This window comes from Haliotis rufescens, unplaced genomic scaffold (genome assembly GCF_023055435.1).
Source record: "Haliotis rufescens isolate VD_foot unplaced genomic scaffold, xgHalRufe1.0.p SCAF_12, whole genome shotgun sequence".
Taxonomy (NCBI): domain Eukaryota; kingdom Metazoa; phylum Mollusca; class Gastropoda; order Lepetellida; family Haliotidae; genus Haliotis; species Haliotis rufescens.
In genome coordinates, this window is record NW_025963802.1 from 17,868,173 (window position 1) to 17,882,183 (window position 14,011).

General features: G+C 41.5%; 1 protein-coding gene across 4 annotated transcripts in view; it reads right to left on the minus strand.

Moving 5' to 3' along the window:
* LOC124145674 (leucine-rich repeat-containing protein 27-like) overlaps nucleotides 1-14,011 on the minus strand; it is a 32,103-nt gene that overhangs the window by 4,568 nt on the left and 13,524 nt on the right. For 3 of the 4 annotated variants that reach the window (XM_046515547.2, XM_046515546.2, XM_048393420.1), the window contains 6 exons: nucleotides 13,514-13,669; nucleotides 12,633-12,721; nucleotides 10,436-10,518; nucleotides 10,230-10,306; nucleotides 8,806-8,932; nucleotides 7,297-7,357 (listed from right to left, as the gene is read on the minus strand). In XM_046515547.2, the coding sequence (XP_046371503.1) occupies nucleotides 7,297-7,357; nucleotides 8,806-8,932; nucleotides 10,230-10,306; nucleotides 10,436-10,518; nucleotides 12,633-12,721; nucleotides 13,514-13,669 (593 nt within the window). The remainder of the gene's footprint in view (nucleotides 1-7,296; nucleotides 7,358-8,805; nucleotides 8,933-10,229; nucleotides 10,307-10,435; nucleotides 10,519-12,632; nucleotides 12,722-13,513; nucleotides 13,670-14,011) is intronic. The other variant, XM_046515545.2, reaches the window with a different exon arrangement.

Here is a 14,011-nt window from a genome sequence, read left to right on the forward strand (position 1 = left end):
CAGTGATTGACATCATAAGCATCGATCCATGCAACTGGGATGTGATGACATGCATCAACCAAGTCAGCGAATCTGACCACCTGATCCCGTAAGTCGACTCTTATGACAAGCATAGTCGCCTTTCAAGGCTAGAATGGGTTGCTGAAGACCTACTCTACCCCGGATCTTCACGGGCCCCTCCAACATGTAGTGATGGTTCATGAGGACAAGACATTGAAGGGGTACACAAAACAAAGCGGAGAAACTGTTGAGAAACTGCAGGTTCTATATGTAAATACATATGTAGTTAATTTCTCAATAATTATCTCACACAGGGTTATTTGAAATATGAACTGAGGGGAAACCAGGAAAGGTAGCAAATACTCTTCTGTCAGATTTTGTAAAAACAGATCAGTTGGAATTAGAAGTTTTGTTCATAAGACCATAACAGTCAGTCTTTGGAAAAAATTTAATAGTCTCCTAACATAAACACTGATCACTCTTAATTCTTATCTTAATCAGTACCTCTTAAAAAATATGATATCATATCATATATAACTGTCTCCATCTCTAAAACGTCAACTGACGTCCACACAGTTCATATGGCATAGTTCATATGCACAGTTTCAGAAAAACATATTTCAAACAATTAGTGCATAAATTTGCATACAAAAGGACGAAACCTATAAATGGGGAGAAAGCAAAGGCTTGGTAATTAAAATAATAAACATCCTTTTTGAGTCAATCAAAACATCATTGTTGTATCTTATTTAGTAAACTTTCATAAAAAGATTTAACAATTATTATAACAATATAATAAATGACGAAGATAATGTACCATCACCTCTCAAATATTTCCCCCAATATGTTAGTGGTCTATAAAACCTAATATTAAATTGTACTTGTTTTCTTTTCCCTTATATATTAATGTGATATGAAACCAAACATTGAATCATACTTGTAAGATCTTCAACCACCAAATCCCCAAGAAACAGGAAACATTTTTAAGCACTGTGGCTTCAGCTGACATAGAACATCATGAGATGTATATGTTAGTAAGCTATTTGTTTAACGCCACTCTCAGCAATACACCAGCTATATGATGGCAGTCTGTAAATAAAACTGGACCAGACAATCCAGTGATTGACATGAGCATTGATCTAAGCAATTGGCATGAGATGACATGCATCAACCAAGTCAGCAAGCATAATTATAATTTACATGAGAAGCACTACTCCTCGAAACATTTGTCTGGTTCTTATGAGGTGAGGTGAAATGGGGTTTAAGATTATTGCACTTATATAGCGACGTGTATGCACGTGTATATGTGTGTGTGTGGCTGCTTGTACAAGTCCGGACTGATGCCGATTTATAGTGCTAGCCCACTGAGATACCATGCCACAGTTTAACATGAATATCCCACTCAGACACACTATACTGACTCCGAGCCGACCAGTCCTTGTTTAAGCCCCTTAATGCCGAGCGCCAGACAGGGTAACAACAAGTACCATCTTTTAACGTCTTTTTGTATGACGAGGCTGGGGATCGAACCCCGGACCTTCCGCTCTCCGGGCGGAGGCTCAACCATTAGACCACGGAGGCGGTCTGGTTCTTATGATGTCACAGCATCAAGCACATGTCTGAACCTTAAGTAGACTAGGTTTATTTTCTGGCAATGGTATCACTGTCCTTTGCAAAAAATCGGAACATTAATTATAGAAGTGAGTGAGTTAACGATGCTTATTCTGCGTATTTTGGTTATCATGGTTATATCATGCAGTTTCAGCTTAATGTTGGAGGAAAACCTGAAGTGATGCAGGTCTTAAAAGTTTACCACTTGGTGAAACCCATGAGCACGGGTATGGTGCTGACAAACCTAGAAACATTATCAGGGCGAACAGGGATTCGAACCCACAATCATAGGTTTCTTACGTGCCCAAGGGAGGCAACTCTGCCCAGCGAATTGCGTCAACCCAGATGACTGACTAATTGTATAAAGCCAGGCCTTTCTTATGGTTTACAGATCTTTTCTTATCGTTTGGTTAGGTGAGGAAAAAATGAAAAATAAAAGTGGTTCCTCACATGTTGCCATATGTACAGTGTTAGATAAGCTTGTCTCGTAAAAAAACAGTATTTTCCTACAAAAATATGCAAAGCATTCATTTTGTTAAGATTTTGCGGAAAACGTACACAAATACGAATATAAGCATCTTGCCTAAATTGCAAACTAAGTGTAACAGTCTAGCAGGCTTAAGAGATCATGACACAGGCTGATTAATCTCCAAACATACAACAGAATCCCCAACAAGGAAGCAGACAGGATCAGCAGCAAGTAGATGCTGTATGGTGACTGAAACAGAACATCTACAGGCAGACTAGCTTCATCATCATAGCAAAGGTATTTGCCAAACAGTCATTTCCTGTCAGTTTCTGTTATTTCACTGTAGTCTTGGTAATAGAATATTTTTTGAATACTGTGCAAAATGTTCGTTAAGAGAAGCAATTTTATATTCTTACAGGATTTTCATATTGAATAAAGGTAAATAGAAATTAATTCCATGTATACAACATAATGTGCTACACTGCTCATAACGTATCCACTGAAATGAGCTATCTGCTGATGTGTGGAGCTGTAGTATCAATACTACGTTATTAACTACATTGAAATAGCACAGAACCAGTGTGAAAATGACTATCTCACAAAAACTTGATATGATTCTGCAGGTGCAGTGCATGTGGCAAAACATTGATTCACGTGGCAGGCAGTGGAAGTAATGTGATTGACTGTGTTGTAACTGTCATGGCAGGCAAGCAGTGGTATTATTGGACTCACATCGTGCTAATGTGATTCCATGGCTTTACTGAGAGTCATGTGGCAATACTGAGATTCACATGACAATACTGAGATTCATATGACAATATTGAGATTCACGTGGCAATTCTTGGTAGTAGGGTCACACAGCTATATTTAAAATTTAACACAATTCAAGAGCACCGGTAAATATGAAACTCTACAGATATACATCCTTTGCACTTCATGAACTTCTAAATGTAAACTGTGATCACATATCGTGAACAATAGACCATCCCTTCAAAACTTGCAATTTTTCTCATTTAACAGTTGAAATATGTAAAACAATGATGACCCTTTTATAAGAATTTCTCACCTTTTTTCTTTTTTTAATTTCATTTTGTATATATGTGATGGGTAACTCGGGTACTCGGGTACTTGGGTCGGGTGGGTACTGAGTTGAAACCCGGGTACCCACAGGACTATCCAGACCCGTGATTAGTCATGTGATATGTCGTTTAATGAGAAAGATTCCCTACCACAATTCCATGGTTACCTACAAGTTGCCGATGTTGTATAACTTTCTGACTATTCAAGCATTCCCTGACATTTGTATGTATTGAGTAAAGATGCGGATGTAGTCAACTCCAGTGAATGCATGACCAGATCATTTTATAGATGTACCTAAATATTTCTTCCCAGGGGTCTGATAAAACAATTTGTAATCAGATATTTTGTACCCAACTCTTGACGCTACAGTGGGTAGATGGGTAGGGTAGGGTAATAGAGGGTCGCGAACCTGGGTAGTAAATTTAGACTTGTACCAGCCCTAATTTGTATCCAAGAGAACATGTATTATGGCAGTTTAGTGTCAGGAACTTTGTGATGGAACTGCAAAGTGATCATAGGCAATGAGTGGCAATGAGAAAACAGCAGGGGCACTCCTAAAATACAGTTAGACGTGGTTTGGAAAGATGTGGACAAGCAATTAGGGATAGGGGTGGAGTGTGGTGTGGTGTGGTGTGGTGTGGTGTGGTGTGGTGTGGTGTGGTGTGTTCGTGTGTGAGATGGGTGTGAGAGCATGTGGGGTGTGGTGGTGTGTGTGAGGGGTGTGGTGTGTGGTGTGATGTGGTGGTGTGTGAGAAGGGTGTGAGAGCATGTGGGGTGTGGTGGTGTGTGTGAGGGGTGTGGTGTGTGGTGTGATATGTGGTGTGGTGTGTGAGAAGGGTGTGAGAGCATGTGGGGTGTGGTGGTGTGTGTGAGGGGTGAGGTGTGGTGGTGTGTGAGAGGGGTGTGTAGAATGTGATATGTGGTGTGGTGTGTGAGAAGGGTGTGAGAGCATGTGGGGTGTGGTGGTGTGTGTGAGGTATGTGGTGTATGGTGTGGTGTGGTGGTGTGTGAGAGGGGTGTGTAGAATGTGATATGTGTTGTGGTGTGTGAGAAGGGTGTGAGAGCATGTGGGGTGTGGTGGTGTGTGTGAGGGGTGTGAAGGTGGTGTGTGGTGTGGTGGTGGTGCATGGGAGGGTGTGAAGTGTGTGGTATGTGATGTGTGTTGTATGGTGTGTGAGAGTGTGTGTAGTGTGTGATGCTATGTGTGTCCGGGGTGGCTGGGTGTTGTGGTGTGGTGTGGTGTGGTGTGGTGTGGTGTGGTGTGGTGTGGTGATGGGTGTGAGTAGTGTGTGTGTTTGTGTCGTGTGTTGTGTATGGTGGTGCTGGATGGTTATGTGTGTGGTGGTAGTGAATGGGACACCAACAAAAACTGGTCTATCAACTCATGGAAACTAACTCTCAGCACCTGATCCTCCCAATAACAAAATAGTCAGTTCCATACCAAGGTGGCTAGCTCTGTTGTTCTGACACAAACACCCATTAAAAACCCCATCCAAAAAAGAACTATCACAAATGTCAAGTGATAACTGCAAAACCTGGAACTAATGTACTGCATTTTGATTTCTCCAAGTAGGGCATTCATCTTTAACCTAATCAATACTCAAATGCCAAATAACATAATGAAAGAACTGTCACATTAAACTTAATATCAACTAATACTTAATGTCAGTCACAGAGGGAATTGCTGTCATCTATCAATAAATTGGGATTGCTTCACACATCAGTGTTTCGAAGCAAGATTGAAGGTTTCCCTGTCACAAAGGAACTTAAACAACTTAGAATGACACTTTGATCCGCTTACGGTCAACACTGTGTATAAGTTTCATGTGCCTGGAAAACCTGGTGACCCATATTGTATACCTTTACCAAAAGCACTGGTGTGGTGCCGACAAACCAAACATAATAAAGTAGGAGAATCTGGGATTCAAACCCACGACCAGTGGATCACTGCATCATGGCTAAATGACACAAATATGCCCGCTTCCTGGATACTACTCCACAACAAACTTAACACTACGATTGTGCTATGTTTGTTTTCTGGACAATCCAGTGATTGATATCATGAGCATTAATCAATGCATGATGACATGCTTCAACCAAGTCAGTGAGCCTGACCACTTGATCCTGTTGTTTGTTTGTTGTTTAATGCCGCACTCAGCAATATTCCAGCCATATGACGGTGGTCTGTACATAATCGAGTCAGGACCAGACAATCCACTGATTGACATCATCAGCATCGATCCACGTAATTGGAATACCATGACTTGCATCAACCAAGTCAGCAAGCCTGACCATCCGATCCCATTAGTTGCCTCCGACGACAAGCAGCATCGCCTTTTACGACAAGAATTGGTTGCTGAAGACCTATTCTACCCCAGATCTTCATGGGTGCCAATCCTGTTAGTCAACACGACTGTCCTGTCAGTGTCAGAGCCTTTTCACTATGATTGCTTTGAGAAACAGTGCCCCTGATTGATACAGTGCATTGCAGACACATATATCCTGCATATATTGCAGGGGAATATCTGATAATGGCCTGTTCAGAGCTATGATGGTTTTGATGCCTACACTTAAGAATAAACTGTAATGCTCAAAGATCACTTACTCAAGACTTACACCTATTTCGACTCATGTCAGTGAGTGAGTGAGTTTGGTTTTACGCCGCTTTTAGCAATATTCCAGCAATATCACGGCGGGGGACACCAGAAATGGGCTTCATACATTGTACCCATGTCGGGAATCGAACCTGGGTCTTCGACGTGATGAGCGAATGCTTTAACCACTAGGCTACCCGACCGCCCCTCGACTCATGTGACAAGAACAGGTTACTGGGGACCAATTGTACCCAGAATCCCATTGGGTAGGGCTGTTATAACATTTCTACAGGGTTACCAACGTAGCCACTAGTTCAAAACCTAAGTATGGATGCAAATTAGCACTAGCCCCAAGTCGGTTAGTCTGCTGTCAAAGTATCCCAGGAGCTAGACAAATTTCAATTTTGCTCGGATATCCTTAAATGTTTTCACAAATTGAGCAAGTGAATATTTTACATTAAATTGCATGAGGTAAAGTAGCATTACCAAATCTAGCAAAATGACTCTAATCTAGTAAGTTTATTTGTTCAACTAGACTCAGAAGGTTTTGCCACAGACTGCTGGCCTACCACAGCTACTGACTGGACATGGCTGACCAACAGCTACTGCTGGACACTGGCTACTTGACCATGACAAGGCGGTCAAACTACAACAAATTCTACAAACAAGAAGCTCAAATACATGTTCATGTTCTTACTGGCAAACCATGATCTACATTTGTAAGATGTTGAACCCAGAGTCACCCCTCTTATACCCACATGGCATTCTCTGTTAACCGAAACATATATTCTTCAACAAGACTTTGATCCTTAGGAACAAAATAACCCCACTTTGTGACTTTTTTCTGATCAAAGTTATGGTGTTATGACATTTACCATACATGTTTCAGAGCTGATAGTTTAGACATTTAGTTCCATGCAATGACTTATCATGGGTTTGCTCAGTATTTCAGTACACGACACTAAACGCTAAGACAACGCTGCACACTGCACGATCATCACTGCTGACATCTGCGGATGCCACATGCACGAACACTAGAGACGATGTGCCCCACGCAGCTGGTGGCGCCAACACATATGCAACATACTGTCATATTCTTGGTGTCCTTTGTTAGAATAGTTTGAATACAGCTAATGAATCATCACATCAATTCACAAACCGATGATGATTTGATTTCACGAACAGTTTTTCAGTTCTTCATTGTGAGCTGAACTTTTGAGGAATCACGCAAGTCAGAGACATTTACCTCTTTGGTGAAACCCACATGCATGGTGCTAACAACTAATAATAAATGAGGTCAATCTAGAATTCCAATCTGGGATCACTGGATCCTGGCATGGCCAAGGGACGTAGCTCTACACGGTGATCACCATTTTGGGCTCAAACGGGCCTCCTATGGTCCAAGTTGTCTAAATCCTATTACTACTACTACACCACTGAATGAGAGTAGGTTGCAGATGGTCTGACGACCCCCAGCATGTGTGAAGAGAGAGACAAGACACGAGTGAGTGAGTGAGTGAGTGAGTGACATGGAGTAGCCACCTGATGTCCACAGCTTCAGCTCCTGGTACCGGTTCATCAAATCTTTCTGTAGCGCCTTTACCTAGTCCACAAAACAGGCAGCATATATACACACAACTCAAAGAAACAAAACCATTCTCGACTAATGAATCATATTTTGATGGCTCAGGTGACATCCGTAAAATTATAAAAAACATACATGTATCAAGTTATATACACACACGCACCTACACAAGGCCATTTGCCCATTTGCTGTTCATGTATGTCTTCAGCCTTCAGTTGTTTTTTTAAACAGTTTATGCAACTAAACGTTCCACTGGCTCTCATTTTTGCTTTCAGTTTTCCTTCTCCTTGACATTTTATGTTGGATATTACAACAGATTGTCTGAAGTTAACAACTGATGCATTAAGAATAGAAGTACTCTAACACATAAATGTCAAAGAGTGTTGCACAATGATCAATGCAGATGTTAATTGCCGTCTATCTAAGCAAATACCACATGCATTCTGACACCCAACCCCCTCTCGCTATGTGCTGACCATGCCCTCTGTGTCTGCTGACCATACACCCCTCTCTGTGTTGCCCATACACCCCTCTATCTGTGTTGACCACACACGCCTCTCTCTGTGCCGATCACATCCCTCTCTTTATGTGCTGACCACACCACTCTCTCTATGCGCTGACCACATCCCTCTCTCTATGTGCTGATCACACCTCTTCATGTGCTGACCACATCTCTCTATTTGCTGACCACACCCCTCTCTCCATGTGCTGACCACAACTATGTGCTGACCGCATCTCTCTACATGCTGACCACACCCTTCTCTCTAAGTGTTGACCACACCCCTCTCTCTATGTGCTGTAAACACCCCTCTCTATGTACTGATCACACCCCTCTCTATGTACTGACCACACCACTCTCTATGTGCTGACCACACACCTCTCTATGTGCTGACTACACATCTCTCTATGTGCTGACCACATCCCTCTCTATGTACTGACCACACCCCTCTCTATGTACTGTCCACACCCCTCTCTATGTGCTGACCACACCCCTCTCTATGTACTGTCCACACCCCTCTCTATGTACTGACCACACCACTCTCTATGTGCTGACCACACCCCTCTCTATGTACTGTCCACACCCCTCTCTATGTGCTGACCACATCCCTCTCTATGTACTGACCACACCCCTCTCTATGTACTGACCACACCCCTCTCTATGTGCTGACCACACTCTTCTCTATGTGCTGACCACACACCTCTCTATGTACTGACCACACCCCTCTCTATGTGCTGACCACACCCCTCTCTATGTGCTGACCACATCCCTCTCTATGTACTGACCACACCCCTCTCTATGTGCTGACCACACTCCTCTCTATGTGCTGACCACACCCCTCTCTATGTACTGACCACACCCCTCTCTAAGCTGACCGCACCCCTCTCTATGTGCTTACCACCCCTCTCTATGTGCAGACCACACCCCTCTCTATGTGCTGACCACACCCCTACCCCCATGTACTGACCACAGCTAGTTCCCTCTTGGCCGCCTCCATCTCTTCCTGGGGAGTGCCCTTGGGTCGTCTCCGCCTGTCCACCATGTTGGATGTATGGTCCTTGATTCGTCTCTCCAGTTCTTGAATCCGTGCCGCTCTGGAAGGAAACACAAGATGTCAGTAGGGTACTACCCTGATTTTAGCACATCACATCCAGATAAAGAACATTTAGGCTCTTGAAAATATTAGACAACTCTGTCATTGAAACTATCATGGATTAGAATACAGAGTACCTTCCTCCATACTGGTCAGTAATGAGCACAAACTTTTTCTCAGTAAGTTTCTAAGTTTTTTAGCTGCCTCATTAAAATAGCAGGGCTTAGAGGGCTTGACCCCCACAAGACCTGAATCAAATGGTAACATAAATAAAGATAATTTTTAGTTTTGAACGTTAATAAGAAATACTTATGATTGTTGAAATGTGGCCCTGAAGAACGTCACCAACTGATCCATGCAATTATGAAACTTATCTTATGAGTAATATTTCTCTGTTTATATACAATTATAGCTAAAATGGATAGAATTATCATGAAACCGCCTGCATGTTATCAGAAATCAGCTGGCCACTGAAACTTGATAATGCCCTCATATTGCTTGATGACGGGCCATTATCACGCCCATTGTTAGGTGGTGTCATAGGGTAGGGATTGGTGACGTCACATTCAATAGTGACGTCATCTGGTTTGTTCTATGATGTTTTTGTATTTGTAAAAGTGGGTCAGTGACATTCGAGTCGATTGCAGTAAATGTTTCAAAACCGATATTGTTGTTTCTTTTTATTTGATAATAAATTCCGTCCATTTTAGCTATAATAACGGAAACGCTTTTTTCCAGGGCATTTTCATTTGCACAAGCCCTAGGTCTTTTCAAATGCCCTCCTTCGTCGGGCCGTTAATGGAAGACCTCAGACTTCTGCAAATGATAACGCCCTGAAAAATAGCGTTACCCTTATATTATCATTGTTTATGAATTGCTTTCATATTTAATTTTGATGCTTAACACTAAACCATACAAATATTTTCTGCTTATTTTGAACTTCAACACCCGATTTTAAAAATAGTAATGATGTCATGTACTGCTATACCTGTAGCATAAAAAAACCCATGGTGAATAGTTATCTGCTATTTAGTTACTGCATCAGGCTAAAAAAAGATCTCCCATAAGATCAGAACAAATATAATTATCTCTCCCATTTCCACTTGGAAATTTCACTGAAATTAATTGTAAAACATTTATTATAAAGATACGATGGCATGAAAGCTGTATGTGAACACACCAGCCTATTATATGCTGAATACTTCAACACCTACAATTTAAAAAAGAAAAATTTGGTATTTGTACAAAAAGATGAAGTCTTTCTGTGTGTAATGCTAGAATGACTAGGACAGACTCACTTCTCCTCCTCAACTCTCTGCCTAGTAGCAGGAGATATCGCACGCCGGATACGCTCATGAGCCGTCTTCACATCCTGCTGGAAAACAAACAGTTAGAATGTATTCTAATTTTCTAGATAATTAATGATAATCTGTTAAGTCAAAATGTAAGTCAAACAAGGTAATATTGATCCTGTCTCTCCTGGTAAGTGGTCTTCGTCTCTCACCTTGATTCTCTCCTCATTTGTCATCATCTTGAGCTGTTCCTTGTCAAACCCGTATGGAGCCTGTGTCGCAGGATCCAAAAAATCTGTCAACAGCAAGTGAGTGAGTCAGTGAGTGAGTTTGGTTTAACGCCGTTTTTAACAGTTTTCCAGTTATATCACGGCGTGTCAGCTTAATGTGGGAGGAAAGCCCTAAGTGATGCAGGTCTCAGACATTTACCACTTCGGTGAAACCCACGAGCACGGGTCTGGTGCTGACAAACCTAGAAACATAATCAGGGCGAAACGTGATTCGAACCCACAATCATAGGTTTCTGGCGTGCCTAAGGGATGCAACTCTGCCGACGATTCGCGGCACCTTAGACGACTGGGCCAGCCGTGCCCCCCCCAACAGCAAGTGACTGACTCAGTAAGAAGTAGGGCTGGGACGATACACCAACTGCACGATCCGATAAGTATCATGATTCCTTGCTCATGATCTGATATGTATCACGATACTTGCATGTGCTTTTATCTCTGGTGCGTAAACCATCTTTATCATAGACAGGATGTCCAAATACCTGTCACACTGACGAATTATAGTTTGGTTGATCTTACAACATTATGAACTAATTTCTGAATTTCCAATGCTGTTTGAAGAACTTCAGGATACTAGATGTGTTTGCTGTACATGAAAAAGACAGGAGCAGCACCTTCACTGACATTTCCTCAAAGCTCTCAAAATATTATCATGCCAGGTACTGCCAGTCAAAACATTTTTTCCAGACCCTGACCTTATTCAATGACAACATCTTATGATCCAGTATTCCAAATCTCTGGAGTACAAGTACTCATGCAACAGTAATTGGCACTGAATGATACAACCATGTTTCACAATAGCCAAAGAGTTGACCTTGATGACTGACGGACATGCCACCAACATCTCATTGGGTGGGAATTGTAAAGATACATGCAAATATAAAGTTTCTCGTCTGTAGAGGTAGCCGTGCCAAAAATAAGTGACAATGATATAACCATGTTAAAACCTGAATGCTGACCTTGACCCTTGACCTTTGACATATTTTGACCCAAATCTTTTCATATCAGGGACCCATCCTAAAGGATGTATATACTAGGTGAAATGATAAATGCATCAATATTGTTTCGCAAAAGTGTAACTAACCATAAACTTATTATAGGTCTGTGTTGAATAAGTCCATCGTCGGATATCCTCTACTGTCAAAAACCTTGACATTTGACATAATGCAAATTGACTTTTGATGGGATAGGATTCTAAAAAAAATAAAATCTTAAAGATCCATCCCTGTAGAAGTAACTATGCCTGAGAATCTGACAATGATGTAACCAGGAAATACAAAACCTGGAATGCTGAGCTTGATCTTTTTGACAAAATGTCTTTCAATGAAAGGGCCCATAACACATGAGTAAGATGTGCTTAAAACAATGGCAGGAACAGAGGCCAAAACAGTTTTCAACCTTATTAAAATCAGATCTTAGTTCTTGCTACCGCTATACAAAGATCTGAGGACATCTAATTATGGGACGCGTCAAAACAACTTTCATCCGACCAATCAGAGCATCATCACCTACCAGAACGGGAAAGTGACAGTGAATGTATTTTCTAATCATGCAACCTTGGAAAGGTTCACACAGGGTATTCCGTATGACAGTTACAGGCTGTACGACTGATTTCCCTCAAAATCATCGTCTATCTCTCACTTCAATCAGACAAATATTTGAAACAAAAGAGACTTTCCACAGACCAAGGGAAGTTTTGCTATACAATCTTGGCCATGTATCAGACATTGCAGTTTTCATGTTTTAATTTTTGAATCAAGAAATACTTTTCAAAACGAAGTCTGGAATGGAAGTTGGCAAGGCGCCATTTTGAAACTAGTGCTGTAAAGCTCAAGGAGCTGCTCTCTGATTGGCTAATGTCAACTTGTTTGTCATTTCATCGGCAGGTCAAAGTTCATTAAAAAAATAAAATTTGACGTGCCCTACAATGGGATGTCCTCAGATCTTTGCTCTGCAGTAGCATCTGATCTGGTTTATTAGGGAGATTGAAACAGTTTTCAATATAACAGTAGGATTAAATATCATAAGACTTTTAAAACAACATTCCATAAAAATGTTCTACCTTTAGCTGGAACACCAGCCATCTTTGATTGAAACCTAGATGGTCATACATCATTCTCACCTTTGGTTCCCTTCTGCACACTCTCGAAGTATTTCTTCTGCTTTAGTTTCTTTGTTTCTTCTCTCCAGTCTTTTAACATCTGTTCATCTCTGAAATTGAAAGCATGCCATCAATTTTACCTGACACTCAGCGAGCAACTGAAGGGGCCATACCAGGCATCCGGAAATGGTCATATGCGCCGGACATGTCCGATCGGGAATCTCTGTCATTTAATCACATCATAAAATGTATAATGAAGACAAACATTCATGAAAAAACAGAACACAATACATATTTATTAGAGAAGAATCATAACGGCATACGTGAGTCACAATGAACAGTACTGCAGTTATATCATCAGGGATTTAAGGAACTAGTCTAATTTGCATCAGCTGCATGTTGGCATGAAAACATCGTTGCACCGTAATCCCATAAATTTATCAAAGATGAAACATGTGCACATAATCTTGAAGTACCCACGGTTTGATGATGTAAAGCCCCCAAAAGCATGACAAATTAGATTGATATTGTGTGGACAAGGGTAAGATACATATTTGAAAGATTTTGTAGACATGTAGACATAAATACTAGTTTGCATGTTTCGCTAACAGGTTGCACTTGTGTAAGTTTTTTCAGCTAAATCGAGCCCTGACCATGGTGTGCAGAAAGAAAGCAAAAAATAACATGTCATTGATCTTTACCATATAAAACACATGGAGCTGACCGATCAAGGGTCATAAGAGTAAATATGGGATTCAAACCAGCAGATCCAGGCAGCAAAGGAATGTAACTCTGTCAGTGCCAGCATGCAGGGTACTGTACACCACTGACCCACCCATGCTAGCATGGCTAGGTCAATACCTTTTTAAAAAACTGGTGTACTGATCTGCCGACCTACTCACCTCCTCCTCTGCAGGATGGCGTCCTGTTTTTCTTTGAGTTCGCGTATCTTGGCAGCCTTTCTCTCCTCCGCCATGCGCAGGTCCACATACTCTGGCACTGGGGGCTCGGGGTACTGGTTCACCTTCCATGACATCACACTCGAACCAGATTTCCTTCTGAACAAGTTAAAAGGTACTCTCTTACAGTCCATGCTTACAACCAACTGCATGGCCACAGACCCAGAAATGACTAAATAATGTTAACGCTAATGGTAACAGTGCAGCTATTCTCTAATAAACAAGTGATCAAAGTTAGTTGCATAAACAGTTTGAATGTTAGGATGCAGTTTGGGTAAAAATCTTTTAAATTCACTACCTAGTACAGGCACCATGAGTGAGTGAGTGAGTGAGTATTGTTTTACGCCGCTTTTTGCAATATTCCAGCAATATCACGGCGGGGGACACCAGAAATGAGCTTCACTACAGGCACCACTAGCAATAGATCTTAGTGCTAAATAA